The sequence below is a fragment of the Chrysemys picta genome, chromosome 10, assembly GCF_011386835.1.
Source record: "Chrysemys picta bellii isolate R12L10 chromosome 10, ASM1138683v2, whole genome shotgun sequence".
NCBI lineage: Eukaryota > Metazoa > Chordata > Testudines > Emydidae > Chrysemys > Chrysemys picta.
In genome coordinates, this window is record NC_088800.1 from 58,550,317 (window position 1) to 58,576,410 (window position 26,094).

Genomic DNA, 26,094 nt, shown 5'->3' on the forward strand with positions numbered 1-26,094 from the left:
CCGTGGTCTTTTCTTGCAGTCACAGCCTCCTGGGCTGTGATTAGGCGGGGGGGGGGTATTGGCAAAGCAGTGGTTCCTCCCCTGGGGCTGCCTGCAAGAGTTGGTCCCTACTCCCTTCCGAAGCCACAAACTGTAGGAGCAGGCAACCCAGAGGTGGTGTGGCTTGGGCTTCAGACTTTTGCCCTGGGGTGGTGGGCGCCAGGCTCTGGCCATGCGGTGGTGGGCTGTGTCCCCCAACTGCAGGGTTTTGGGTGCCATCCCTGGACTCACCCCTTACCATCACCTCGATCCCCACTGCCTCTGGCCCACCTGCCTGCTTACCCACCTCCTCATCCAGAGCTTAATTTGTTTCCCAGCATACCAGGGCTGAGTAACTCTGCTGTGAACAGTGATATTAAACAAATATACAAAGATCACTTTTCACATAGCAGACTTAATAACTAGCAATCTTAAAAAAAAAAAAAAATCAAAACATGCAAAGCACTTTATTTTTGTTTCTATTCTGTCCAGTAAAGAATAGACAACTGTACGTTATTGTTATTATTGAGTCTGCAAAAAACCCCTACATAAATAAATTACAATGATATGGACAAGTATATATGTGCATATTTATTTGTTTTTCCTAAAGTTAATTAAGTATTTTAGGAAAAATTCTCAGAGCGGCCACCAGCAAGAGTTGGTGGCCACACTCTGAGGCCACCAAAAATTATGTTCTGAGAAGCCCTGGGCTAGAGGCACAAATAAAGCAGCCTGCCTGAGTTAATTTATCTCATTCACTGAGGCACAAATGTAGCACCCTGACAGTGTAGAAAAGTTGTTAAAGTTGCTGTTGATGGTTAATCGATCTCATTCTCTGAGGCAGAAATGTAGCACAATGCCTATTGTTCCTATTGTTAGTTAACTGTTCCCATTCTCAGTCAATTCTCCCAGGAGCATTAAAACCAGTGAAAGTTTTAAGGCCCCTACATTGCCAGACTGATGTCAAGGAGTTTTCTTATAAATGACAGTAAGGGGATCCTCAGCTAGGAAGGTCTATTGGCTTTCTCACTTTTTTCCTGTGCCAAGGTGGCACAATGGGGTTAGATTACAGCTCATGATTTATTTTACTTACCCATTTAAAAAAAAAAAGAAAAAGCCTTTGAGAACAAATAAAACATTTACCAAGCAGTCAATAAAATGTCAGGAGAATCAGAACCAAGCACTTCCCAAAGTACCCAGCTAGGTCCAGGACAATGCTTAGCAAAACTCTGACTTCCATGTGTGGAAGTCTGAGCAATTTAAAATGACATTCTACTTTTTTTTTTTTTTTTTTTTTTGGCTGTTTGGTGTTCTGTAATGTAATTTAAATGAAAATTCAGGATTATAACTGGAATGCGGGGTATTAGTTACCAAGTGTTTGTAACTTAAATTTCATGTGTTTAAGAAATGCTGAATAGTTATTGTGCCTTTTTTTTCTGTATTGTAGTTTAAATAAATTACCAAAACAATTGAAACTGGTATGATTATATTGCATTATTTTGACAAATAAAATATGCAGAATTTTGAATTTTTTGGCACAGAATCCCCCCAGGAGTAACATGGGACTTTTTTTAAAGTTCACCTTGAAAAGCATAAAAAAATTAAATAGATCTTTTTCCTTCTTGAAAGATCAAGGCCCCAATCCTGCAGATACAGGCATGTGATTAACTTTATGCATGGTTACATTGAAGTCAAGACTATGCAGCTGCTTAACTGTTTACAGCTTGTGGATAACCTAAACTGTTGTGCTCTTTTGTACATCCTTAGGGTGGCAGAAGTGCCCAATGTTATAGCTCTTCTATTCCAAAAAGCTTTTAAAATATAAAGAGTTTTCAGAATCAGATCATTAATTATTTTGTTTTATTGATGCTTTTAATTGCCTTATATATATTTATTTGACTAATGAATTTCTTTCACCACAGAGCAATAACCCTCTATGACAAGCCAGCTTCTTTTTTTAAGGAAACACCATTAGAACTCCAGCATAAATTGTACATGAAACTTGCCAAAGACTATGCTCCATTTAAAAGAGGGTATGTATAACAGATGCAGTGACAGTCTTTATTAACTGAACTAAGACAGGCCAGCCCACTTAGTGTAGAAACTGAGTATATGCTTCTTGCTTGTGACTCTTCTTCCCTGTTAACTGACTGCAGCTCATCTTGTTGATGTGATTCCAAGTGCATGTGGAGTGGAAATGGGGTGTTTTTAAGGTGTCAAATACCAAATAATTTTATCCAAAATTTACTACATGTTTATAGTCCAGAGAAACAAAAACTGATAGGCCAAATCTAAATAATTGTTTTTCTTAATGTAGATCCAAAGATGTGACCTGCCCCTCCCACTATTTTAGTCACATGAGATTCTTAGCATGCCTAGGGGACACCACAATTAAAAACAAGCAAGATACTCACAATTTAGTTTTGACTATTTAAAAAAAAAAAGGGAAAACAACACACATAAGCAGTAAATAATGGTTACTTCAGTCAGTCTGTACATCTCATGTGAAGAGCTTTCATCAGAGATTATACTCTGGAGGGTCGGTCCTCCCTCTTGGGGGCACTCTTCTCTACATAATTTGAGACCGAAGTGTATTATTTTCCAAAATCAGTAGTGAGTCCTGTCTTAGTGTACATTGGTAACTAAAACAATTTATAGATGGGCAAGTGAATTTCATTTAAGGGTTGATGAATCCTGTTTGGTTTATTATGGATAACCTAAACAGTTTTAAATGGGCAGAGGTAAATGATCTTAACTGAGTTCTATGAAAAGGAAGAAAATATTTAACTCATTTACTTAAAAGAAGCTATTCAACAGTTTCTCAAATGAGAAGGCAGTATTTCGTATAAACCCATCAACTCACTGCAAGGATGGTCTTGAGGCAAACTAATGAACATTAGGAATCTGAATGTCAAAAATAAATCCCACTATTTCTCTCTCTTTGTCAAGGTTATCTGTTGTCTCCTCCCCAGGTGTATACAGTCTGAACAATCTGGTGTTAATACCTTAAGCTACAATAACCTTTAAATAGCGCATTGAAATAATATAAGAAAAATTTAAATCTAATCCTTTGGCAGTGCTTTTGCAAACGTTATCTCACCAGTGATGCTGAAGTCTTTGTGATGTCATCATGTTGCAGAAACAATACTAGACTGGAAGGTTACTTCTTGATGTTGCATTATGACTTCTTTGCCTTATTGCTGCTATTTGCTTGCTTGAAAGAGCTGAGATGAACAGGCTGAGATGAATGTGCCAAATTGGTATCTCAGTTCAGAAAGATGTATACTCTTGTCCTTTCATAGTCCCACTGAAGGTAGAAGATGCACCTCTTTCAGGGGAGTGGCAGGATCCAAATATTAGCTGTTATCACACTTTCATTGGCTCAACACCTTCATGGGATGACATTGGTAAAATCTTCAGCTCCTGAATATGCCGTCTGCTAATACATATGCAACAGCATTGTAAATCTTCAACTTCGTGATCCTATTATTTTGTGTTTGTGGTGGGAAATTTTCAGTGTCTCTCTAAAGGTGGGGTCTTAATTCTTTCTTTTTAGTTCCATCTTCTGAGATCTCTCTAATTCTATCAGGGTTTAATAAGAGATGAATTTCTGTTTCAGATGAGTCCAAACACTCCTCCTTTCTACATAAGCCTTTTACCTTTAAAATAGTCTTTTTAAACTTAAGTGATTTTTAGAGTATTTAGATTCAAATAGGTCTCAAAGAAAGCATTGTTTCTTCATAACAATCCTTGGAGATGTGTTTCTTCTCTTTGATTTGTTAAGGAAGGTAACTAATTTCCAATTAGTATAGATACAAGAAGCCACTTGAAGATAAGGTATATTACATTAGTAACCAGTTAGAGCAATGTCATTTGATTCCATGTTGATACATACAACATATCACTATTCACATAACAATGGCATCAGAAAGCTAGTACATTAGATGCTTGCAACTAGATACAAAATACTAGTGAATAAACACAGCAAAAGGAGCTTATGCCATCTTTAGCATTTAAGAAACAAACAAAAGGTCTTCATCTTTAGTGGGAACACAGGATTAGAAGTAACTAAAACATTTCCTAACTATACATGTTTTCCTTAGAGTAAAATGAATGAAGACCCTAGAGTGCCTATAAAAGAAATAATTTTCAATAAGAATATTTCTAGAATTCTTGCTGTGGGTTTAAAACTGAGGTTTTTCCTCAAAAGGAAGAGAGAGAAGTGGGAGTTAGAGAGGCTCTTGGCTTAGCTTTTGTGGCCTGGATAAAGCAGATGATACATGTCTCCTAGACCGGGGTGGCCAACCTGAGCCTGAGAAGGAGCCAGAATTTACCAATGTAAATTGCCAAAGAGCCACGGTAATACTTCAACAGTCCCCCATCAGCTCCTCTCTTCCTCCCTGCTCCCAGCGCCTCCCACCCACTGGCAACCCTGCCGATCAGCCCTCTCCCTCCCTCCCCGCACCTCCTGATCAGCTGTTTCGTGGCATGCAGGAGGCCACAGGGGGGAGAGGGGAGAAGCGAGAGTATTGCAGGCTCAGGGGAGGGGGTGGGAAGGGGTGGAGTGGGGGCAGGGCCTGTGGCAGAGTAAGGGGTTGAGCAGTGAGCACCCCCTGGCACATTGGAAAGTTTGCACCTGTAGCTCCAGCCCCGGAGTCAGTGCCTATACAAGGAGCCGCATATTAACTTCTGAAGAGCCGCATGTGGCTCCGGAGCCACAGACACCCCTGTCCTAGGCAAAGAATATCTTCATAGGACGTGAGAGGAGAGGGTGGGTGTTCTGCTCTTTGAGAAGACACTCCTTTTGGAAGTTTGTCTTTTTAACCAAGTGGTTCTCAAGATTGCAGTCTACAGTAGATTCACCCATAATCTGCAATTGAAAATTCCTACCAAACACACTGTGCAACACAAAAATCACAACAACAAATATTCAGATCTTTTTAGCATATCACACACAAAAAATTATATAGAGTAAGTACTAAAGCAAAATAAAAATCGTCATGCTGTTCCAGCATCTGAAATTGCACCTGCAGGTGATAAGCACAGATTTATGGACAAGGAAGCAGTATTCTCCGTGAAGCTTTTTGTACCTGCCCATTATTGTAGGAAAGCAAGGATTTCCCAGGAAATTCTTTAATTAGCCTGAATATTTCATTTACTAAAATATACAACCAAAACCATAAGCATGTGAGCTATTATTCTTCAAGCACCATGTGTACAAAGATAATTGGAAATATCTCCCAAAATTCAGCAAAGGCAGGTTTGTAATAAGTTATAGGTTTATTTAATGCTAAGTTATTATAATAAAACAATTTTGCATCAATTTGGAGTTTGATCCCTCACATGCTGTACTAATCCTTGTAGCAATACCGTCTTTCTTGGAGATGGTATGAAGATTCAGGGATTCCTGACCTTCTGTATTCCTCCATCTCTGGGCAAAAATGGCTCTTCTGTTTCATAGTTGCTTTCAGTGAGAGATCTGTTCACTTAGATTTCACTCATCTGGTGAATACACACGAGCCTCTGTGGCTTGAAATATGGACTTTGATATAAGGCCCCTAAATAGATATGGGGAAGCTAGACTGAGGCTAATGTGAGTCTTGGTGTAAAAAGCTCACAGACAAAGCTGCTGAAGCATCCCTTGCTAGAAAATCAAAAGAAAGAAATTTGGAAATTGTCAAATTCCCAGTGAGCTAAATATCATGTACTGGGTGCCTCAGAGAGAGGGACCTCATTCATATACATTTTAGATTTTTCAAAATCATGAAGTAATATTAAAAAGGTTTCTTCTCCAGCAGTTTGTGGGATGTCTGCCATAGTAAATCTCATAGAGACAAGGCTGGTGAGATATTATTTTTTATTGGACCAACTTCTGTAACTGGTTAAAAGATAAAAAACGAAGGGTAGGAATTAAATGGTCACTTTTCCGAATGGAGAAAGTTAAATAGTGGTGTCCCCCAAGGGTCTGTACTGGGCCCAGTCCTATTCAATATATACATAAATGATGTGGAAAAAGGGTTAAGCAGTGAGGTGGCAAAATTTGCAGATGATACAAAATTATTCAAGATAGGTAAGTCCCAGGCAGACTGCAAAGAGCTACAAAAGGATCTCTCAAACCTGGGTAACCGGGCAACAAAATGGCAGATGAAATTCAATGTTGATAAATGCAAAGTAATTCACATTGGAAAACATAATCCCAACTATACATACAAAATGATGGGGTCTAAATTGGCTTTTACCACTGAAGAAAGAGATCTTGGCGTCATTGTGGATAGTTCTCTGAAAACATCCACTGTACAATGGCAGTCAAAAAAGCAAACAGAATGTTGGGAACCATTAAGAAAGGGATAGATAATAAGACAGAAAATATCATATTGTCTCTATATAAATCCATGGTACGCCCACATCTCGAATACTGCATGGAGATGTGGTTGCCCCATCTCAAAAAAGATATATTGGAATTGGAAAAGGTTCAGAAAAGGGCAACAAAAATGATTAGGGGTATGGAATGGCTTCTGTATGAGGAGTGATTAATAAGACTGACTTTTCAGCTTGGAAAAGAGACGAATAAGGGGGGATCCGATAGTCATAAAATAGTACCAAATGGTATGAATGGATACGATAGTCATAAAAGCATGACTGGTGTAGAGAAAGTAAATAAGGAAGTGTTATTTACTCCTCATAACACAAGAGCTAGATGTCACCAAATGAAATTAATAGGCAGCAGGTTTAAAACAAACAAAAGGAAGTATTTTTTCACACAACGCACAGTCAACCTGTGGAACTCCTTGCCAGAGGATGTTGTGAGGGCCAAGACTATCACAGGGTTCAAAAAAGAACTAGATAAGTTCATGGAGGTTAGGTCCATCAATGGCTATTAGCCAAGGTGGACAGGGATGGTGTCCCTAGCTTCTGTTTGCCAGGAGGTGGGAATGGGCGATAGGGGATGGATCACTTGATTACGTGTTCTGTTTGTTCCCTCTGGGGCACCTGGCAGTCGCCGCTATTGGAAGACAGGATACTGGGCTAGATGGACCTTTGGTCTGAACCAGTATGGCCATTCTTATGTTTTTATGTAGCTGAGAGAGGGAAGCTTTTCAGCCATAAAGATATTCCTGAAGAAGAGCTCTGTTTGGCTTGAAAGCTTCTCTCTCATCTACAGAAGTTGGTCCAATAAAAGATATTACCTCACCACCTTGTCTCTCCAATATCCAGGGACTGACATGGCTACAGCTATATTGCATATAATAAATATCATGGCAGACGATGACTGTACCATGAGAAATGGCTTAAAAAATTCTCAGGACAGTCAGTCCAGCTTCTTTGTTAAAATCCTTAGTGCAGAATGAATTGACTCCATGTATGTTTGAATGAATGCACTATAGACCATCATCTTCAAGGTAAATCAAGTATATAGTGGATAATTGGAAGGCACGCTAAATACTCTTCACAAATTGCCAAGGGAACACCCTTGGAAGTAGTGTAGCTAGGATATCTGTGATAGCTAGGAAAAGAATCATCTGAGTCACATGATCATGATACCCAGATGTTCACCAGCAAAATGAATGAGCCCCCAGAGGTGTTGAATGACAAATTTGGAACCAGAATGTTGTGAAATTCATATTATTTGGTACAGTATTTGATTATATCCATGCACATCCTTACATAGTATATCTTGGAATTAATAATTGTGCTCTTTAAATCCTGTTTACACAGAACAGACTCCATATATCCAGGAGTTGAGAAATCTGCATTTACAGAACTAGACATCAGAAATGGAAAAGTGACACAAGTCAAAGAAAGACCAGCTCTTCTAATTAGCAGCACCAGCTGGACAGGTCTTGAATCAAATTGGTGTTTATTGTTAATATTCCTTTATAATACCTTTACATTAAACAGTTGATAAAAATTAGAGCTGTACCTCCCTCCCCCATGCATAAACTTTGCTCTGATACAGGACATTACAACCAGCAAAAACAAAGTTGTATACATTTCTTTGATTAACAGGAAGAATTTGCAGCTCAGCTGTATGGACTATCTCAGTGTCTACATATGAGGACCATAATCCATTGAAATTTTTAGTTTAATTATGGAGTTATAAGGTAAATGTTGAGCTCCATGAATGATTAGAGAAACAAGTCCTACCGTCATCTAACATTAGCAGTACATTAAATATGCATGCATGGTGCTCTAGAATGGCTCTAATAAGTTAAAATGTTTTGTCTTTCATTTCCTGGTACATTTATCGCATATTTATGCACTAAGATTATTTTGTTTATGAAAAGGTCTAAAGCTGGAACAAAATCTGCTGTATTGCAGTTGAGAATGGAAGTGTGCATCTTTTTGAATTAGAATTAATTGGGCAATAATGTCTAATAAAATTGACAATGAAATGTCATGCTTCTGAGATGCTGATTGGTTTTAGTATTTGTGTAATTGTTGGAAAAGTTTCCATTTAAATGGAGCAAGTAGGAACAATATGAGAGTTATAGGCTTTTGTTTATTACATTTATAGTACCTATCGTAGTAAAAGCACATTGTATATTTAGTCACTTCAGTAAAGATGAGGAAAGTCATGATTGCTATCTTTTCAAGAGAATAAGGCATTACAGCTAAAAATGCTATGACTGTCACTAATAAACCTTTCTTTTTCAGAGGATGAAGATTTTTCTATTCTTTTAAAAGCTTTAGAAGGTAAGTATCAAGGAGTTTCCTTTGGTTATTTAAAGAGTCGTCTTATGGATGTATTCTCAACAATTACTAAGAGCTTCTTCAAAGAACAATGCCTTCATGTCCAAATGAAAATTCAAATGCATTTAAGGACCAGAGTAGTTTGTCTCATTGTGGGAGTAAAAAAAAAGCTTAAGATCATGGTGGCATGCAGGATACAATTAAAACCTTTGTCATTAGGAAATATATTTCTAACCACTTGATAAAGTGGGTTACAGCTTTACTTTGTGCACATCTTGTAGTGGTGTGGCCGCTTACTGAGCTGCTTCTTGTGGCCAGGGGTGCCTTTGCAGTGCCCTGTGAATAATTATTTCTCTCTCAAAGGTTCCTTACACAGACAGGTCTGGGTTTATTCACAGAAAATCATTTAAAGCCCCAAACTGAAGTCCCCTAAACAGACATTTCCTTTCTACTCCCAGGCCTCCTTGGCGGGAGAGCTTTTGTGCACTTTCCCTAGCTTGCCCAGGGTCTCTCCTGCCTTAGCAGGCTATTCCTAACCCTTCCTGGCTGGAGTCTTGGTCCCAAATCCCAGGACTCTGCTGGAGCCTGCCCAGTCCTAGCAGTCTCTGTTCTCCCTGAGCACCTCCCCTTCAGTGCAGCCATTGCTGCCCTTTATTGGGAATTACCTGATATAAGATTCAATGGGTGAGTGGTTAAGGTGCTTGACTACAGGTCTGAAGGTTATGGGTTCAAATTGCACTTCATCTCCCACTGAAAGGCCATCTCTTGTTCACTCAGATGTAAAATGTTTACCTGTTACATCAGGTTAGGGCTGTCAAAGGCAGTTGGACATGATACTGGCCATATCACTCCCTTGTGTATCCTTGGCTGTGAAACTGACATACCTTAACCACATCAGCCCAATAAGCCATTGATTTGGGGGAACTTTGGCTCAGGTGGGGCTCATCCTGTAATCATTGTTGGCTTAGATCCAAGCTCTGCAGCTAATGAGGCAAACCACCCTGTTACACAACATGTATATACACACACACACACACTTTCAAATACCTATTGAAATGATTTCAAGAAAGATGGGAACCTGCATTAAGCAAATTGGGTAATCTATGTCTGGGTTTTTGAATTTAACAAGAAACAGCTAGTAGTGGTCACAGGGTAATGTGGAGTTGCTGTGGATTTTATGAACTGTACATTTAAAAGCATAATGTCCATATAGTATATGTATATAGTATAAAAAGGAAATATGTCAGCATATATTTAAAAAAAAAATCTTAAGAAATCATTTTTAAATTATTTTTGTAAAATGAAGACTCTTTGAAAATCCATGGGATTATCTGTATGGAGGGGGGAAAGCAGAATTTGGCCCAGCAGTGTTGTGGGTGGCAAACACCTATGACGATACTTCACAGACAGTTTCCTTTAAGTATCAGGCATGTTTCAGAGAGGGCTAGGTGATTCCTTGTGAAGACAAAAAGAATGAGGAGTACTTTTGGCACCTTCGAGACTGACAAATTTATTTGGGCATAAGCTTTCGTGGGCTTTTGTTGGATGCATGCAGTGGAAAATAGTTGACAAGAAGGTGTGAGTAACAGTACGGGGAAAATTAGCATGGGGAAATAGTTTTTACTTTGTGTAATGACCCATCCACTCCCAGTCTTTATTCAAGCCTAATTTAATGGTGTCCAGTTTGCAAATTAATTCCAGTTCTGCAGTTTCTCGTTGGAGTCTGTTTTTGAAGTTTTTTTTTGTTGGAGAATTGCGACTTTTGGGTCTGTAATTGAGTGACCAGGGAGGTTGAAGTGTTCTCCAACTGGTTTTTGAACGTTATAATTCTTGACGTCTGATTTGTGTCCATTTATACTTTTGTGTAGAGACTGTCCGGTTTGGCCAATGTACATGGCAGAGGGGCATTGCTGGCACATGATGGCATATATCACATTGGTAGATGTGCAGGTGAACGAGCTTCTGATGATGTGGCTGATGTGATTAGGTCCTATGATGGTGTCCCTGGAATAGATATGTGGACAGAGTTTGCAGTGGGCTTTGTTGCAAGGATAGGTTCCTGGGTTAGTGTTTTTATTGTGTGGTTGCTGGTGAGTATTTGCTTCAGGTTGGGGGGCTGCCTGTAAGCGAGGACTGGCCTGTCTCCCAAGATCTGTGAGAGTGAGGGATCATCCTTCAGGATAGGTTGTAGATCCTTGATGATGCGCTGGAGAGGTTTTAGTTGGGGGCTGAATGTGACGGCTAGTGGCGTTCTGTTATTTTCTTTGTTGGGCCTGTCCTGTAGTAGGTGACTTCTGGATATTCTTCTGGCTCTGTCAATCTGTTTCTTCACTTCAGCAGGTGAGTATTGTAGTTTTAAGAACACTTGATAGAGATCTTGTAGGTGTTAGCCTCTGTCTGAGGGATTGGAGCAAATGTGGTTGTATCTTAGAGCTTGGCTGTAGATAATGGATCATGTGATGTGATGTGCATGAAACCTCAGCCTGGACCAGTCCACAGAAGAGATCCACTTCCTGGACACTACAGTGCTAATAAGCGATGGTCACATAAACACCACCCTGTACAGGAAACCTGACTGCTATACGTACCTACATGCCTCCAGCTTTCATCCAGATCACATCACACGATCCATTGTCTACAGCCAAGCTCTAAGATACAACTGCATTTGCTCCAATCCCTCAGACAGAGACAAACACCAATAAGATCTCTACCAAGCGTTCTTAAAACTACAATACCCACCTGCTGAAGTAAAGAAAGAGATAGCCCACCTTAATTGATTAGTCTTGTTAGAATTGGTATGGCGACACCCATTTTTTCATGTTCTCTGTGTATATAGATCTTCCACTGTATTTTCCACTGCATGCATCCAATTAAGTGGGTTTTAGCCCACAAAAGCTTATGCCCAAATAAATTTGTTAGTCTCTAAGGTGCCACAAGTATTCCTCGTTCTTTTTGCTGATACAGACTAACACGGCTACCATTCTGAAACCTGTGTCCTTGTGAAGAATTATTACTTTCCATTCTGGCTGTTACAAGAGGCCCAAATTAGGATTAAGGTCCCCAATGTGAATTTCCACATTTGCTAGTTTGCCTGAAGTTTTTTTTAAACTATTTACTTGAAATAGAGTTCTCATTTGTACATCAAAATTATTCTTAAATTAGGGTACGTGTATCTAGATACACACAAAATAACTTTCTGTTCTGCAGATTATGAAGAGTATGTCAATGATGGAATCAAGCTTCCTTCTTTAGTATGTGTGATAACAGGTACCACTTTTACATGATGATTTTCTGTTCCCTTTCAGTGCTGATGCTAGAGGATTAATTTTTATCATCCCATTATATTGACTCTTACATTGATATATATTTTTTTGTCTTTCTGAAGTAACAAAAAAAATTGAATATTTGTTTGGCACTAATTTACCAGATCAATGGTTGGAGCAAAAAGCAAACCAATGGTGGCATGTTGGGCATTTTAAAATAAAAGATATGCCCCAGCATACGAATCTAGCCATTTTATTGTACTCTGTAATTCCTTTGGATGTATTTTCAGAATTTGAATAGTGAAGAAATGCTGGTAAAAGATCTTAAAATGTGGTTTAAATGGTATTTGGCCTATTGCTAAGTAGGGAGGAATTTGGCTAGTACTTGGAAAGGAGACCTACCCGTTGAATTTGAGGATTTTGCAAAATGATATAGATGGCTCAACAAATGGTATTCTTTCCTCCTAGTACTAAACTAATAACTTAGCATGATGCTAAAAGGGCACTGTGCTGCTGGAGGGTGCCATCTTTCAGTTGATTTGTATCTGATAACATTGTATCTACGATATAGCATTATATCTCATGATTGCTCTCAGAAGACCCAGTCGGATTCACTGTCACCATGCTAGGCCCTGTATGAACATTGATGAATGATGCAGCCTCTTCTTCTAATACCTTACAATCTAGGAAGACAAATGAGATTTGCTCTATATTCCTAGACTTTAATGTGCGGACAAACACCCACTTTGGGTGTTCACAGCAAAAACACTAATATATATTGTGTGTTTGTTTTCCATTTAAAAGGTAAAGGGCCTCTAAAAAAGCACTACAACAGACTGATAGACAAAATGCACTTTAAACACATCCAGATCTGTACACCGTGGCTAGAAGCTGAGGATTACCCTGTTCTACTTGGTAAATAATGGATTACAGTTGCTGAAAAAAGCTTTTAAAGACTCAAGAACAATGTGTGAGGCTTAAGCAAAGGCTATGGATAGCTGTTGATAATTTTGGGCAGGGATGGCATGGTATTTATCAGAGATGGTTTTTACCAGGTAAAATCATGGTTTTTAGCGCCTCGGGAAAAATGAGATAGTCCCAGTTTAAGGCATTTTCTATTTTTAAAACTGTTTAGTTAATGACACCACTTTATACTTAGTTTTAGTTACGTATTCCAATCGCGGTTATGTAAGGTGGTAGATTTGTAGATTAATGTAGGGTTGTACAAATACAAAGTAAAACTAAAATGGGCATAATATTAATATATGTAATTATAATGCAGTACTGAACATCGGCATGTCTACATTTTGGTTTGGTATTTTCTCAAGGAAGTTATACATGTTATGACTCACTTTTTCAATATTCTATAAACAAGTTGAAAACATTTGATTATATGAAAACAACAATGCAGAGTTGTAGACCTGAAGCATTAAGCAATCAGAAGCATGCAGAGTTGCAGACCAACGGGCCAGGTCCATTTGGCCATGCAGCATCCTGTAGCTGAAGACCAACTTTGATGTAGTGGATAGGCCAAGCCTATTCCTTGGCTTTGAATGGATGTGCCAAAGTTTGAAAAGATTCATTCTGTAATTGCTGAACTTGCTGGTCCCTGATGCAATTATTCTTCCCAGTTTCCTGGTTTAAACTTGGTTTCAGTTGGTATTTACCAGTGCCTTGTCCTAAACTAGTTTTTCCTGGGAAATTGCCAACCCTGATTTTGGACGCTAGATATACGAATACCACAGTAAAATTAAATTGCTTGTTAAGAACAAAATATATAACTGTAGCTTGTGCCGTTTGTTATGGCTGAGAAATTGTTTAATTTTTGAAACTGCACTGTTTTCCATCCTATTTTTGTAATTAGGCATAGAATTCCATCTTGAAGGTTTGCCAATAGCTCTCTATTTAAAAAGCCTCTGTTTGCCCCCTTCTGTTCTTCTAGGTAGGCTAAAATATAGTGGGTTGGTCTCTGTTCAATGTATTCTCAAGTTCTGTTCAGTAAATAACACTGGAGAGTTTTTAGCTGAGCTGTTGAAGGTAACTGGTGAGATTAGGAAATAGAATGTTCATACTCCCTTAGCATTTTAGAGAAATGAAGCTCAATAAAAGCTATGTAAGGATAAAATACTGGTAAAATACAAGTTCTGCCTGATTTCAGCCCCTCAGGTCAGGCACTGTCAATTTATTTGGCTTGTATGTCTGTGGTGGTTTGTAAGTAATGAATATTCATCTCTGTAAACTTGGATTCTGTAAATTATCCATGTATTGTAAGGGCATTTGGATTGGAAGAGTCCTTTAGTGGGTCATTTAGCCCATCCCCTGAATTGTGGCAGGATTGATTTAATTAATTCTTTACCATTTCAAATAGATAAGGGTAGATTAAGTGTATAATATCTGTTAGTTTTTTAATTTCTCTTCTCCCCTTATTTTAATATCAGTTAGTTATGTGTCTAAATCTCAGCTGCTCTGAAAAATAAAAAAATTATATGGCTTTTACTTACTGACATTCTGACATAAGTGATATTCCAAGTAGTTATGTTCTAATGGCACCAAAGAAGACATCAAGTTACATCAAAAATTGTTAATGTTTACAAAATTGTATGTTTAGACAATAATCTTTAGAGTTAATCACTTTCAAAATAAACTTTTTAAAAAGTCAGTTTTGTTTCTTTTATAATTTGTAGGCTCAGCAGATCTGGGTGTCTGTCTCCACAAATCATCTAGTGGTTTGGATCTGCCTATGAAGGTGGTGGATATGTTTGGCTGTTGTTTACCTGTATGTGCAGTACATTTCCAGTGGTAAGAGCTTGCTTACTTTGACATAGCTTAAAATAACTCAAATAAATATTTTAAAACAAATAAATAGTTTGCTACAAAATCACAATATAACAATTTCTGCTGATATTGAATTGATTCCTAGTTACGCCACAGTAATATGTTTGCTTTAATTTGATAAAGGTAAATAAAATTATTAAAACTAACTTATGACTTCTAGAGGTCATTTTAAAAATTAACACTTTTTTTGTGTGCGCGCGCGCAAAAGTTAGGGCATTAATTGCAGTGTCCTAACCAGAATGCCTTAAAAACAACCACCTGTAATCCCAATTGGAAATTGAACTCTTCTTCATATCCTGTTCTAAACTACTGGATTTGTTTCGATATCCTGTTTGAGAGATGCTTCATTCCACTCTGGGATTGTCTAAACCTCAGTGATGGATGAAGTGGTTACTGTATCTATAGTTTTATAAAGTACTTGTAATCCTTTGGGAGAAATACAGCTTTCATAATGTAAAGATACTTTGTCTTGTGCCGTAGCGTTGGTGGTGACAGCAGCACAGAATACTCTGTGATAGCTTTGTTCATGACTGTAATATATAATGAAGACTCTTTTCTTTTGTGTGTGATCTTTTAATAGGATCAGTTTAATAAGCCCATAAAATACACTAGCTTTCAGTATGATCATGGTATCTTCAGGTGAAAAATGCACATTTCAAATTTTAAAGAGTTCCACTTAAAAAAACAAACAAACAAACAAAAAACATCCTTGAAGAAAATCGCAGCACTATGTTATAGACTGCTGCTATTTAATCTATCCTGCTTCCTGGGCCAATTGAGAGGAGAATCAAATCTGCTGTAATGTAGCCATTTTTCCAGCCATCTCGGTGTGTAATGTATAACTTAGACTCTCACCCAGCTATCAAGTTACAATGTGTAATTTTACACAATTTTACACATCACCTGCAAATTCGACTTACTGAGTCTAAAGCAGTCCAAGGTGGTGTAATTTGTATGCTAATGGGGTGGAACAGAAGGGTTAAAATGTAAATCAGCTAATAGGAGGATGCAAATTAAAGTAAATCTCCCTTACTGTAAATTATACTCTAGTATGTAAGCTACATGTTGGTAAATGTGTGTGTCTAGTGCAATGTAAGGGAGACTCAAAGTATAATTGAACCTATTATATGTGAAGGGGATGAAAGATGATGTATATTATTCTGTCTTAGGTTCCCTTGGATTCGTTTAGACTCCATTACTGTGAAAGACCTGTCTTTCAGAAGGGTTACATACAATAGAGTAGTGCAGACTGGTCATTATGGAAATGAATGGCTTCAGTTACAATGGGCTAACAAAGTATAGACTCATAGACTTTAAGGTCAGAAGGGACCGTTATGATTGTCTAGTATGACCTCCTGCACAGCGCAGGCCACAAAATCTCACCCACCCACTCCTGTAAAGTCCTCAAATCATGGTTTAAAGACTTCAAGATGCAGAGAATCCTCCAGCAAGTGACCCGTGCCCCACGTAAACCCCCAGGACCTCTGCCAATCAGCTAACCCCTGAGCATGTGGGCAAGACTCACCAGCCAGACACCCAGGAAATAATTCTCTGTAGTAACTCAGATCCCATCCCATCACAGGCCATTGGGCATATTTACTGCTAATAGTCAAAGATCAGTTAATTGCCAAAATTAGGTTATCGCATCATACCATCCCTTCCATAAACTTGTCAAGCTTAGTCTTGAAACCAGATATGTCTTTTGCCCCCACTGCTCCCCTTGGAAGGCTGTTCCAGAACTTCACTTCTCTGATGGTTAGAAACGTTGGTCTAATGTCAAGTCTAAACTTCCTGATGGCCAGTTTATATCCATTTGTTCTTGTGTCCACATTGGTACTGACTTAAATATTTCCTCTCCCTCCCTGGTATTTATCCCTCTGATATATTTATAGAGAGCAATCATACCTCCCCTCAGTTTTGCTCCTCTTTCCACTGGATACAGCTTCCCTTCCATCTGGGAATGCTCCAGCCCCTGCTATCCCAGTCCTGTCCTCCAAGGCTCAACCACTGCACACCTCGCAGTGCTGTCTCAGGGCTTGTCTTCACTATGGGGGTAAGTCGATCTAAGTTATGCTACTCCAGCTATGTGAATAATGTAGTTGGAGTCGACATAGCTTAGGTCGACTTACCCGAGTGTCTTCCTTATGCTGTGTCGACGGGAGATGCTCTCCTGTTGACTTACCTTAATCTTCTTGGGGAGCTGGGGTACCAGGGTCGACCAGAAAGCGCTCTGCCATCAATTTAGCAGGTCTTCACTAGACCCACTACATCAACCCCCATTGCATTGATTGCAGCAGCATCAATCTCCCCATAGTAAAGACCAGCCCTCACACTTCTTGTGGCAGATTCTAGCAGCCTTCACCTCATACACCCCTGAGAAGCTCTAGCAGGCTTCTCCACAATCTGCAGCCAGCAGCGGAGGCTGCTTTGCTGGTAGCGTGGAAGGTGGGCTGCACTGCTTGGATTCCTCCTTGCACTGCTCTCACTTAGGATCCTGCTTCAATTACAAGCCCCACTCTTTCTGCACAATAATGGCGGGGATCACAAACTTGTACATTAGTCTGTGCTGGCAGACGGAATAACATGTCGCCATTGTATCCTTTTTATTCCTTCCCAAGAGTGGGAATTTCTCAGTACAGTTTGCTAATACACTTTGTATAGCAGCAGTTCTGGACAGGCTTATGCCTCGGAAGGAGGACTAATCTGTTTCAGTCATTTGCAGCTTATACCCCAATGCAAGAAATGGAATTCATGTTGAGAGATCCAGGACCTTAACAACATGGGGCTTGTAATAGGGTTTACAAACCCCATACTGAGAATAGGTAGAAGAGAGGAGAGTCTTCCCTCCTCACAGGCAACCAGACTGACCACACCCCAGCACAGCTGCCAAAACCACCATCATAGAGGCATGTACCCACAGCTGGGACCAATAAGGAAAACAAGCCCAGCTATAATGGAAGGAGAAAAGAGATAGGGAGGCAGAAAGGCCTGGGATAGTGGAGGGGCAACAGCCCCATGCCATGCTGCCTCTAAGAAACTGACAAGAGAAGACTGCAAGTCCTGGAGTTTAAGGGTTGATTGACTCATTTTAGGTTAAGTTGATGGACTGGGCTGATTTGATTTGAATAGAGGGAGACCAATTAGGGGAAAGCTGGGACCTCTAGAGAGACTGTCCCTAGAGTATTTGATAGGGCTACGGTACATAAACAATCTCTGCAAGTATTTAAGTGGAGAAGCCTTTTATGTTGTTCTCACATTTCCTTCACTGGTTTTGTTCACAGTTTACATGAACTTGTGAAACATGATGAAAACGGCTTGATATTTAGGGACTCGAATGAACTTGCAGAACAGCTGAAGGTAAAGATATTAGAGGCCCAAGTCATTTTGTTTCCTTTTTCTTTATGGTTAATGGAAAGGTACGGCTTTTGCACGTTTGGAATGAATAGATTATAGATCCGGTTGTCATGTTTTTCTCTTCCTCTCTCTTCCCTCATTGTTTACTTTTGGGCAGTGATGCTTTTTGTTTTTGTTTAATTATTTATTTTTATATACTGTTAGTCAACATTGAATAGTATTGAGTATTAATAATTATGCTTTGTGGATTTAACTTTAAAATATGCATTGTAAGAGGAATTGCCTGCCTATAGTTACAGCTTTTATTGGCCACATCTGTTTGTGTATGAATTTAAAGCAAGAAAGCACATTTTAGATATTTTATCATCTTGCAATACCTAGAGGTCTAGAAGGAAGAGTCCACTTTACTGCTCCTCTCTTAATAATCTGCCCATTAAAGTTGGGAGGGGCAGGAGATGCTTGAAGTGTGATATTTAACTTCTTCTGTGTTATTTCTTTAACCTTGCAGATGCTCTTATTGGAATTTCCTACAGGTGAAAATAAACTTTATATGTTCAGAAGAAATCTTCGGGCATCCAAACAGCTGCGGTGGGATGAGAGCTGGGAACAAACTGTGCTTCCTGTGTTTAGGAACAATGAATGATTTCCAAAAAATGGACAAAAGAATTTGCACATATGATTTTCACATTCCCAAGTTTGGTTGTACATGATGGAAATGGTGAATAAAACCTTTATATTTGGTTTAGAGAAGTGTTTTTTAAATCTCTCCATCCTGAAACATCCTTTGCAACACACACTTTGATCTGTGATTTGAACAGTTGGATGAATAATTTGATATGATTTGAGATTTGTTTACAGCTGGACTTGTACTTCCCATTATGTAAAGATAGAGGAAGGACATGGTCCCTGCCTGACGGAACTTAAATTTCACAATCTATCCGGACTGTTAATCTACCTCTAGCACTTGAAATGAATGGTTCGGACAGCGACATCCCTTAGGGGAGGATCTATTAATGGAGATTCTCTATGTCCTAGTAAGGAGGCGAGGATGGAAGATGATAAAATACAGGTAGGATCTGATGAGAAACAGTGAAATGAAAAAAAAAGTCCCATTCAATAACATCATGTAGTAGCAGACAGCTAAAAAATGACAAGTTTTTAAAGTGCTTATATACCAATGCTAGAAGTCTAAATAATAAGATGGGTGAACTAGAGAGCCTCGTTTTAAATGAGGATATTGATATAATAGGCATCACAGAAACTTGGTGGAATGAGGCTAGTCAATGGGACACAGTAATACCATGATACAAAATATATCAGAAGGACAGAACAGGTCTTGCTGGTTGGGGAGTGGCACTATATGTGAAAGAGAGCATAGAATCAAATGAAGTAAAAATCTTAAATGAACAAAACAGTACCATAGAATCTCTACAGATAGTATTTCCATGCTCTAATAAGAAGAATATAGCAGTAGGGATATATTACCGACCACCTGACCAGGATGGTGACAGTGACCGTGAAATGCTCAGGGAGATTAGAGAAGCTATTAAAATAAAAAACTCAATAATAAGAATAATAATGGTGGATTTCAACTATCCCCATATTGACTGGGTACATGTCACCTCAGGACAGGATGCACAGATAAAGTTTCTTGACACCTTAAATTATTGCTTGGAGCAGCTAGTCCTAGAACCCACAAGAGGAGAGGGAATTCTTGATTTAGTCCTACGTGGAGCACAGGATCTGGTCCAAGAGGTGAATATAGCTGGACTGCTTGGTAATAGTGACCATGATATAATTAAATGTAACAGCCTTGTGGCGAGTAAAACACCGCAGCGACGCAACACTGTAGCATTTAATTTCAGAAAGGGGAACTACACAAAAATGAGGTTAGTTAAACTTAAATGTATACCCCAAATTAAAAAACATAGAGAACAAACCTAAATGTGTACCCCATGTATACCCTAAACTTAAATGTATACCCCAAATTAAAAAACATAGTAAGAGAACAAAAAAGTGTGGCTAAACAACAAAGTAAAAGAAGTAGTGAGAGGCAAAAAAGCATCTTTGAAAAAGTGGAAGTTAAATCCTAGTGAGGAAAATAGAAAGAACTCTGGCAAATGAAATGTAAAAATATAATTAGGAAGGCCAAAAAAGAATTTGAAGAACAGCTAGCCAAAGACTCAAAAAGTAATAGCAAATTTTGTTTTAAGTACATCAGAAGCAAGAAGCCTGCTAAACAACCAGTGGGGCCATTGAACAATTGAGATGCTAAAGGAGCATTCAAGGACGATAAGGCCATTGCAGAGAAACTAAATGAATTCTTCGCATCGGTCTTCATGGCTGAGGATATCAGGGAGATTCCCAAACCTGAGTCATTCTTTTTAGCGGACATATCTGAGGAACTGTCTCAGATTGAGGTGTCATTAGAGGAGGTTTTGGAACAAATTGATAAACTAAACAGTAATAAATCACCAGAACCAGATGGTATTCATCCAAGAGTTCTGAAGGAACTCAAATGTGAAATTGCAGAACTACTAACTGTAGTCTGTAATCTATCATTTAAATCAGCTTCTCTAACAAATGCCTGGAGGATAGCTAATGTGACGCCAATTTTTAAAAAGGGCTTCAGAGGTGATCCTGGCAATTACAGGCCAGTAAGCCTGATTTCAGTACCGAGCAAACTGGTTGAAACTATAGTAAAGAACAAAATTGTCAGACACATAGATGAACATAATTTTGTTGTGGAAGAGTTAACATGATTTTTGTAAAAGGAAATCATCCCTCACCAATCTACTAGAATTCTTTGAGGGGGTCAACATGTGGACAAAGGGGATCCAGTGGATATAGTGTACTTAGATTTTCAGAAAGCCTTTGACAAGGTCCCTCACCAAAGGCTCTTAAGCAAAGTAAGCTGTCATGGGATAAGAGGGAAGGGCCTCTCATGGATTGGTAACTGGTTAAAAGATAGGAAACAAAGGGTAGGAATAAATGGCCAGTTTTCAGAATGGAGAGAGGTAAATAGTTGTGTCCCCCAGGCGTCTGTACTGGGCCCAGTCCTATGCAATATATTCATAAATGATCTGGAAAAAGGGGTAAACAGTGAGGTGGCAAAATTTGCAGATGATACAAAACTACTCAAGATAGTTAAGTCCCAGGCAGACTGCGAAGAGCTACAAAAGAATCTCTCAAAATTGGGTGACTGGGGAACAAAATGGCAGATGAAATTCAATGTTGATAAATGCAAAGTAATGCACATTGGAAAACATAATCCCAACTATACATACAAAATGATGAGGTGTAAATTGGCTGTTACCACTCAAGAAAGAGATCTTGGCGTCATTGTGGAGAGTTCTCTGAAAACATCCACTCAATGTGCAGCAGCAGTCAAAAAAGCAAACAGAATGTTGGGACTCATTAAGAAAGGGATAGTAAGACAGAAAATATCATATTGCCTCTATGTAAATCCATGGTACGCCTACATCTTGAATACTGCATGCAGATGTGGTCGCCCCATCTCAAAAAAGGTATTTTGGAATTGGAAAAGGTTCAGAAAAGGGCAACAAAAATGATTAGGGATATGGAATGGCTACCATATGAGGAGAGATTAATAAGACTAAGACTGACTTTTCAGCTTGAAAAAGAGACGAATAAGGGGGGCTATGATAGAAGTCTATAAAATCATGACTGTTGTGGAGAAAGTAAATAAGGAAGTGTTATTTACTCATAACACAAGAATTAGGGGTCACCAAAAGAGGCAGCAGGTTTATAACAAAAGGAAATATTTTTTCACACAACGCACAGTCAATCTGTGGAACTCCTTGCCAGAGGATGTTGTGTAGGCCAAGTCTATAACAGGGTTCAAAAGAGAACTGGATAAGTTCATGGATGACAGGTCCATCAATGGCCATTAGCGTGGATGGACAGGGATGGGGTCCCTAGCCTTTGTTTGCCAGAAGGTGGGATTGGGCAACAGGGGTTTGATTTCTTGGTGATTACCTGTTCTGTTCATTCCCTCTGGGGCACTTGGCTTTGGGAAGACAGGATACTGGGCTAGATGGACCTTTGGTCTGACCCAGTATGGCTGTTCTTATACAAGGGGGAAGAATTCAGGCTACTTTAGGAATCCTAACCTCAGAATTTTCTGACTTTTGCTATTTCAGTTTTAAACACAATGGTCGCTTCCCTGTGGATTTTTACATAGGGTATAATGGTTACATTTTCTGTCACTGGAATGAACGCTTTGCTTGCACTGGGTAATTACAGGCGGCTCTTCCATATGAATGGGGGAGACTCTTCATTTTGAACAAGAATACTTGCTCATAAAGAAACATTCTGTTTTAAATGTAACTTTAAAATAACTTATGTCCTTGGCTGTTCTTCCCCAGGTAAATGTTGAGTATCCCCTTTTATATCTTTATGGTGGCAGAACCACTGAAGTCTGTCACTCTGGCTGTGCTAGCACAATATCCATCTTGCTGTTTGTACGGTAAATAATGCCAGATCAGCTTTCTGGATGTTCACTTTCTGTAACATCTTTATTGTTGGCATCACTCATGCATGGTCGTGGTGTTCACATGCTGTTTATTATGTTATTGTTTGAAAAGACTGGGACTAAATAGTTATGTGCCATAGTGCCCCATCACCAGCGTATCTAGGTGTACACACACCTCTGCCCTGCCTCACTTTTTGCTTTGCTCTCACTTCCACACTCCTCCACCCCCCAGAAATGCCCCCACCTTACCCCAAGTCTCCAGATGGCATACAGCCACCTAGAAAGCAGGTAGCGTTCTAAGGCTAGTGTATTTCATTCCCTACCATATGCCAAGTGGTGACTGCTGAGATGTGAGGGAGGAAAGGGGAAACTAGATCTTTTAAGGGAGAAGTCAAAACAAATGCATAGCATCCAGTAAAGATCTTGATGTGTCTGACTCAAAGCAAAGCACCCAGCATGTCCTGTGGAGCCTCCACTGCATATAACTTTCCAGCCTCGGGGCCTGATCAATGACCAGTGAAGTCAAGGGCATTTCTAGAGATGACTTGGGGCTTGTCTACACTGGCACTTTACAGCGCTGCAACTTTCTCATTTGGGGTGTGAAAAAACACCCACATGCTGCAAATTTCAGCGCTGTAAACTGCCAGTGTAGACCGTGCACCAGCGCTCGTAGCCACCCTCCGAGTGCTGGTAGCTATTCCCCTCATGGAGGTGGGTTTTTTATAGCGCTGGGAGAGAGCTCCACTACACAGCCCCCTTAAAGTGCTGCTAGTGAAGACATGCCCTTGATTAGTGTTTAAGTACCTTTGGAGGCAAAAATACTGGGTTACTAAAGGAGTTTGTAGTCTAGCGGAGAAGAACCAAGTAGCGTAACAAGAACCAGTGGATGGAAGCTGAAACCAAAAAAATTCACATTGGTTAGAAACAAAGCACAATTTTTTTTAACAATGAGGATGATTAATCATTGGAACCAAGTACCCAAGGAAGTGGTGGATTCTCCATCTCTTGCTATCTTCAGATCAGATTGGGTGCCTTTCTGGAAGATGTACTTTAGTCAGACAAGTTATTGGGCTCAATTCAGGGGTGACTGGGTGCAGTTCTATGGCTTGTGTTATACACATCAACCTAGATGATCTAATGGTCTCTGGGCCTTAAAAATATATGAATGAATTTTCATCTACTGTACTTCAGTGGTCTTTGGCCTGATTCCTGAAGATGAGTATTGATGTAGGTGATGGGGAAGAAGGAAAAAGTCAGAGACAGTATTTATGGAATTGAACAAGATAAAAATGACTTACCTCCCGTCTTCACCCTCCTGTCAGTGAAACAGCCTTGCAGATAGGAGAGTCCCCATCGAGAACTGATTCCAATGAATGGATGGAGCATTTGAGTCAATAAAGAGAAAGTGTCATTGAAGGCCCAGTATATGCAACTTAAAACCAAAATTTTGCCTAGAGTGATGAGAATATCCTGTTTCCTCTGATGTAAAAATGAAATAGGTTAAGCCTTGTGATAGGGCAGTGCAGGGATGGTGCCTGCTCCTGGCCACTCTGGAGGTTAGCTCATGAGGTCTACGCCCCTTCCTGGGGTTGCACACTTGTCACTCCATCTCTCTCTCTCTCTCAGCTCTGCAGCCCCTCTCACTCCCGGAACTAGTGTCCTCTTCCTGACTTGGCCCTCTGGCCAGGTCACCAAATGGCTTTCTCTTCCAGGTCTGGGAAGTCTCTTCCCACAAACAGGCACTCTTCCTGTTGGTGTGTGTTTGTTTATCTATATATGTATATATCTATATATGCACATATACTGGCAGCATCCTGAAGAAGTGTGGAAGATTACAGAGTCTGGGTGGAATTCATTTAAAATGATACATACTTTATTTTAAAAAGAAAAAAGCATCAAGGGCTAAATGTTTCTTCATACCAATCATGTCCTCCTTTTTTCAGTATTTTCTTTTTGAGAGAACGTAGTGGTGAAAGATTCCTGATGGGGATTTCCAATAGAAGATCCCAGAATGACAGGCAACAGCAAAGCTGATTTTAAATTTGGGAGTGAGAGAGCTTGAAGATTAGTGTTTACTTCCCCACTCAGCGATATGTTTTATCCCCTTTTATGTCCTTCCTGGATTCAACTTTCCATCTGTGCATATCTGATTAAGTTTTGATCAAGGAGTGTAAACAACTTTCTGAGCTGAAGCCATTGCCAGCAATCAAGTATCTTACAAGCCGTAATTAATCACAAGAGAACTCCATGAGGTGCAGTCACTGTAACCATTTCTCAGGACAGTAAATATTTAAAATGGAACTGAAATGCTATCTGCTGAATCCCTCGTTGAAGGTTTTGGTTTCCATGATAGTGGGAGAAGGCATGTCTTATACCTGCTGCTGGGGAAAGGTGCTTCATTCTTTACCCCATATTTGTGGTGGCAACTGTGACAGCAGAGGAATTGCTGAACCCCGCAACGCTGGTCCAGGAAGGGATGCAAAGGCTGAATAGATTTTTAAATATTTTGCTGTAAAATTTTGTACAGCACCTAACACAATGGGGTCTTGATCCTGAGTGGACTCTCTAAGTGCTGCTGGAGGGCATTCTCCAGGAGGGGCTGTTGCTTTCGGAATTTGCTCCTTCCCCTGAGTCCCATGTAGCCCATGTTTGGTGCTCTTTAGGGAACGCTGAAGGGTCTGTCTTTTCTCCCCAGGAGCAGCAGATTTGGGAGGCTGGGTAATGGAGGGAAATATATTGTTGACACTTAAATTTTGTATGTGTTTAAGTGTTTCCTGCTGAAAATGTATTCTTTTGACCTAGTTCCCATTAGCAGGAGTGGGCTCACTGTGTACTCTGTCCATCTTCTGGTATGGTGCAAAGGAAATGGGATCTTCTTATTGTCTGTATCTAACATAGAATTTTAAAATAAGATACTTCCAAAGATAGGCCTACCTGCCCCCTGTCCCCCCGAGTCTGGCACAGCTCCATCTTCTCATGGGCCAAATGTCCTCACTCTCCTGCATAGCCCCTTTTTGGAACTCCTGCTTCCAGTTGGCCTTCTATAGCCAAGGCTCACTCCTTTCCCACCCTGCTCTAACCTTCCTTCCCACCCCCAACTGGAACCAATAAGACACACCTACAACAAAACAAATGGCTCTGACTGTTCAAACCCTGCCCTTCTCTTTCCCCCGTCCCCTGCTGTTTGTTTGCCTCATCAGGTGGGTTATGTCTAATATATGGCTTGATGCGCCAAGGTGCTGAACAGCCTAAAACTCATCAACTTCAGTGAGAGCTGATGCTGCTCAGTGTTTCCCAAGAGGACACCATGCCTCACAGGACTGAGCCCCAGGGCTAGATTCTGATCACATGTACACCAGTGTAAAATAGGAGTTAGTTCTGATTTCCATCAGAATCTGAACCCCTGACTTATATTTCAAACACCAGGCAAACCTATGG

General features: G+C 39.7%; 1 protein-coding gene across 4 annotated transcripts in view; it reads left to right on the forward strand.

Annotated features, from left to right (window-relative positions):
• ALG1 (ALG1 chitobiosyldiphosphodolichol beta-mannosyltransferase) overlaps window positions 1-18,906 on the forward strand; it is a 25,878-nt gene extending 6,972 nt beyond the window's left edge. For 3 of the 4 annotated variants that reach the window (XM_042861598.2, XM_042861599.2, XM_042861600.2), the window contains 8 exons: window positions 1,941-2,051; window positions 7,735-7,856; window positions 8,674-8,712; window positions 11,917-11,976; window positions 12,777-12,887; window positions 14,657-14,771; window positions 18,089-18,164; window positions 18,695-18,906. In XM_042861598.2, coding sequence (XP_042717532.2) covers window positions 1,941-2,051; window positions 7,735-7,856; window positions 8,674-8,712; window positions 11,917-11,976; window positions 12,777-12,887; window positions 14,657-14,771; window positions 18,089-18,164; window positions 18,695-18,871 — 811 coding nt within the window. In that variant the 3' untranslated portion in view covers window positions 18,872-18,906. Of the gene's footprint in view, window positions 1-1,940; window positions 2,052-7,734; window positions 7,857-8,673; window positions 8,713-11,916; window positions 11,977-12,776; window positions 12,888-14,656; window positions 14,772-18,088; window positions 18,165-18,669 lie in introns of all 4 variants that reach the window. The other variant, XM_005295256.5, reaches the window with a different exon arrangement.
• Window positions 18,907-26,094: the final 7,188 nt, after the last annotated feature.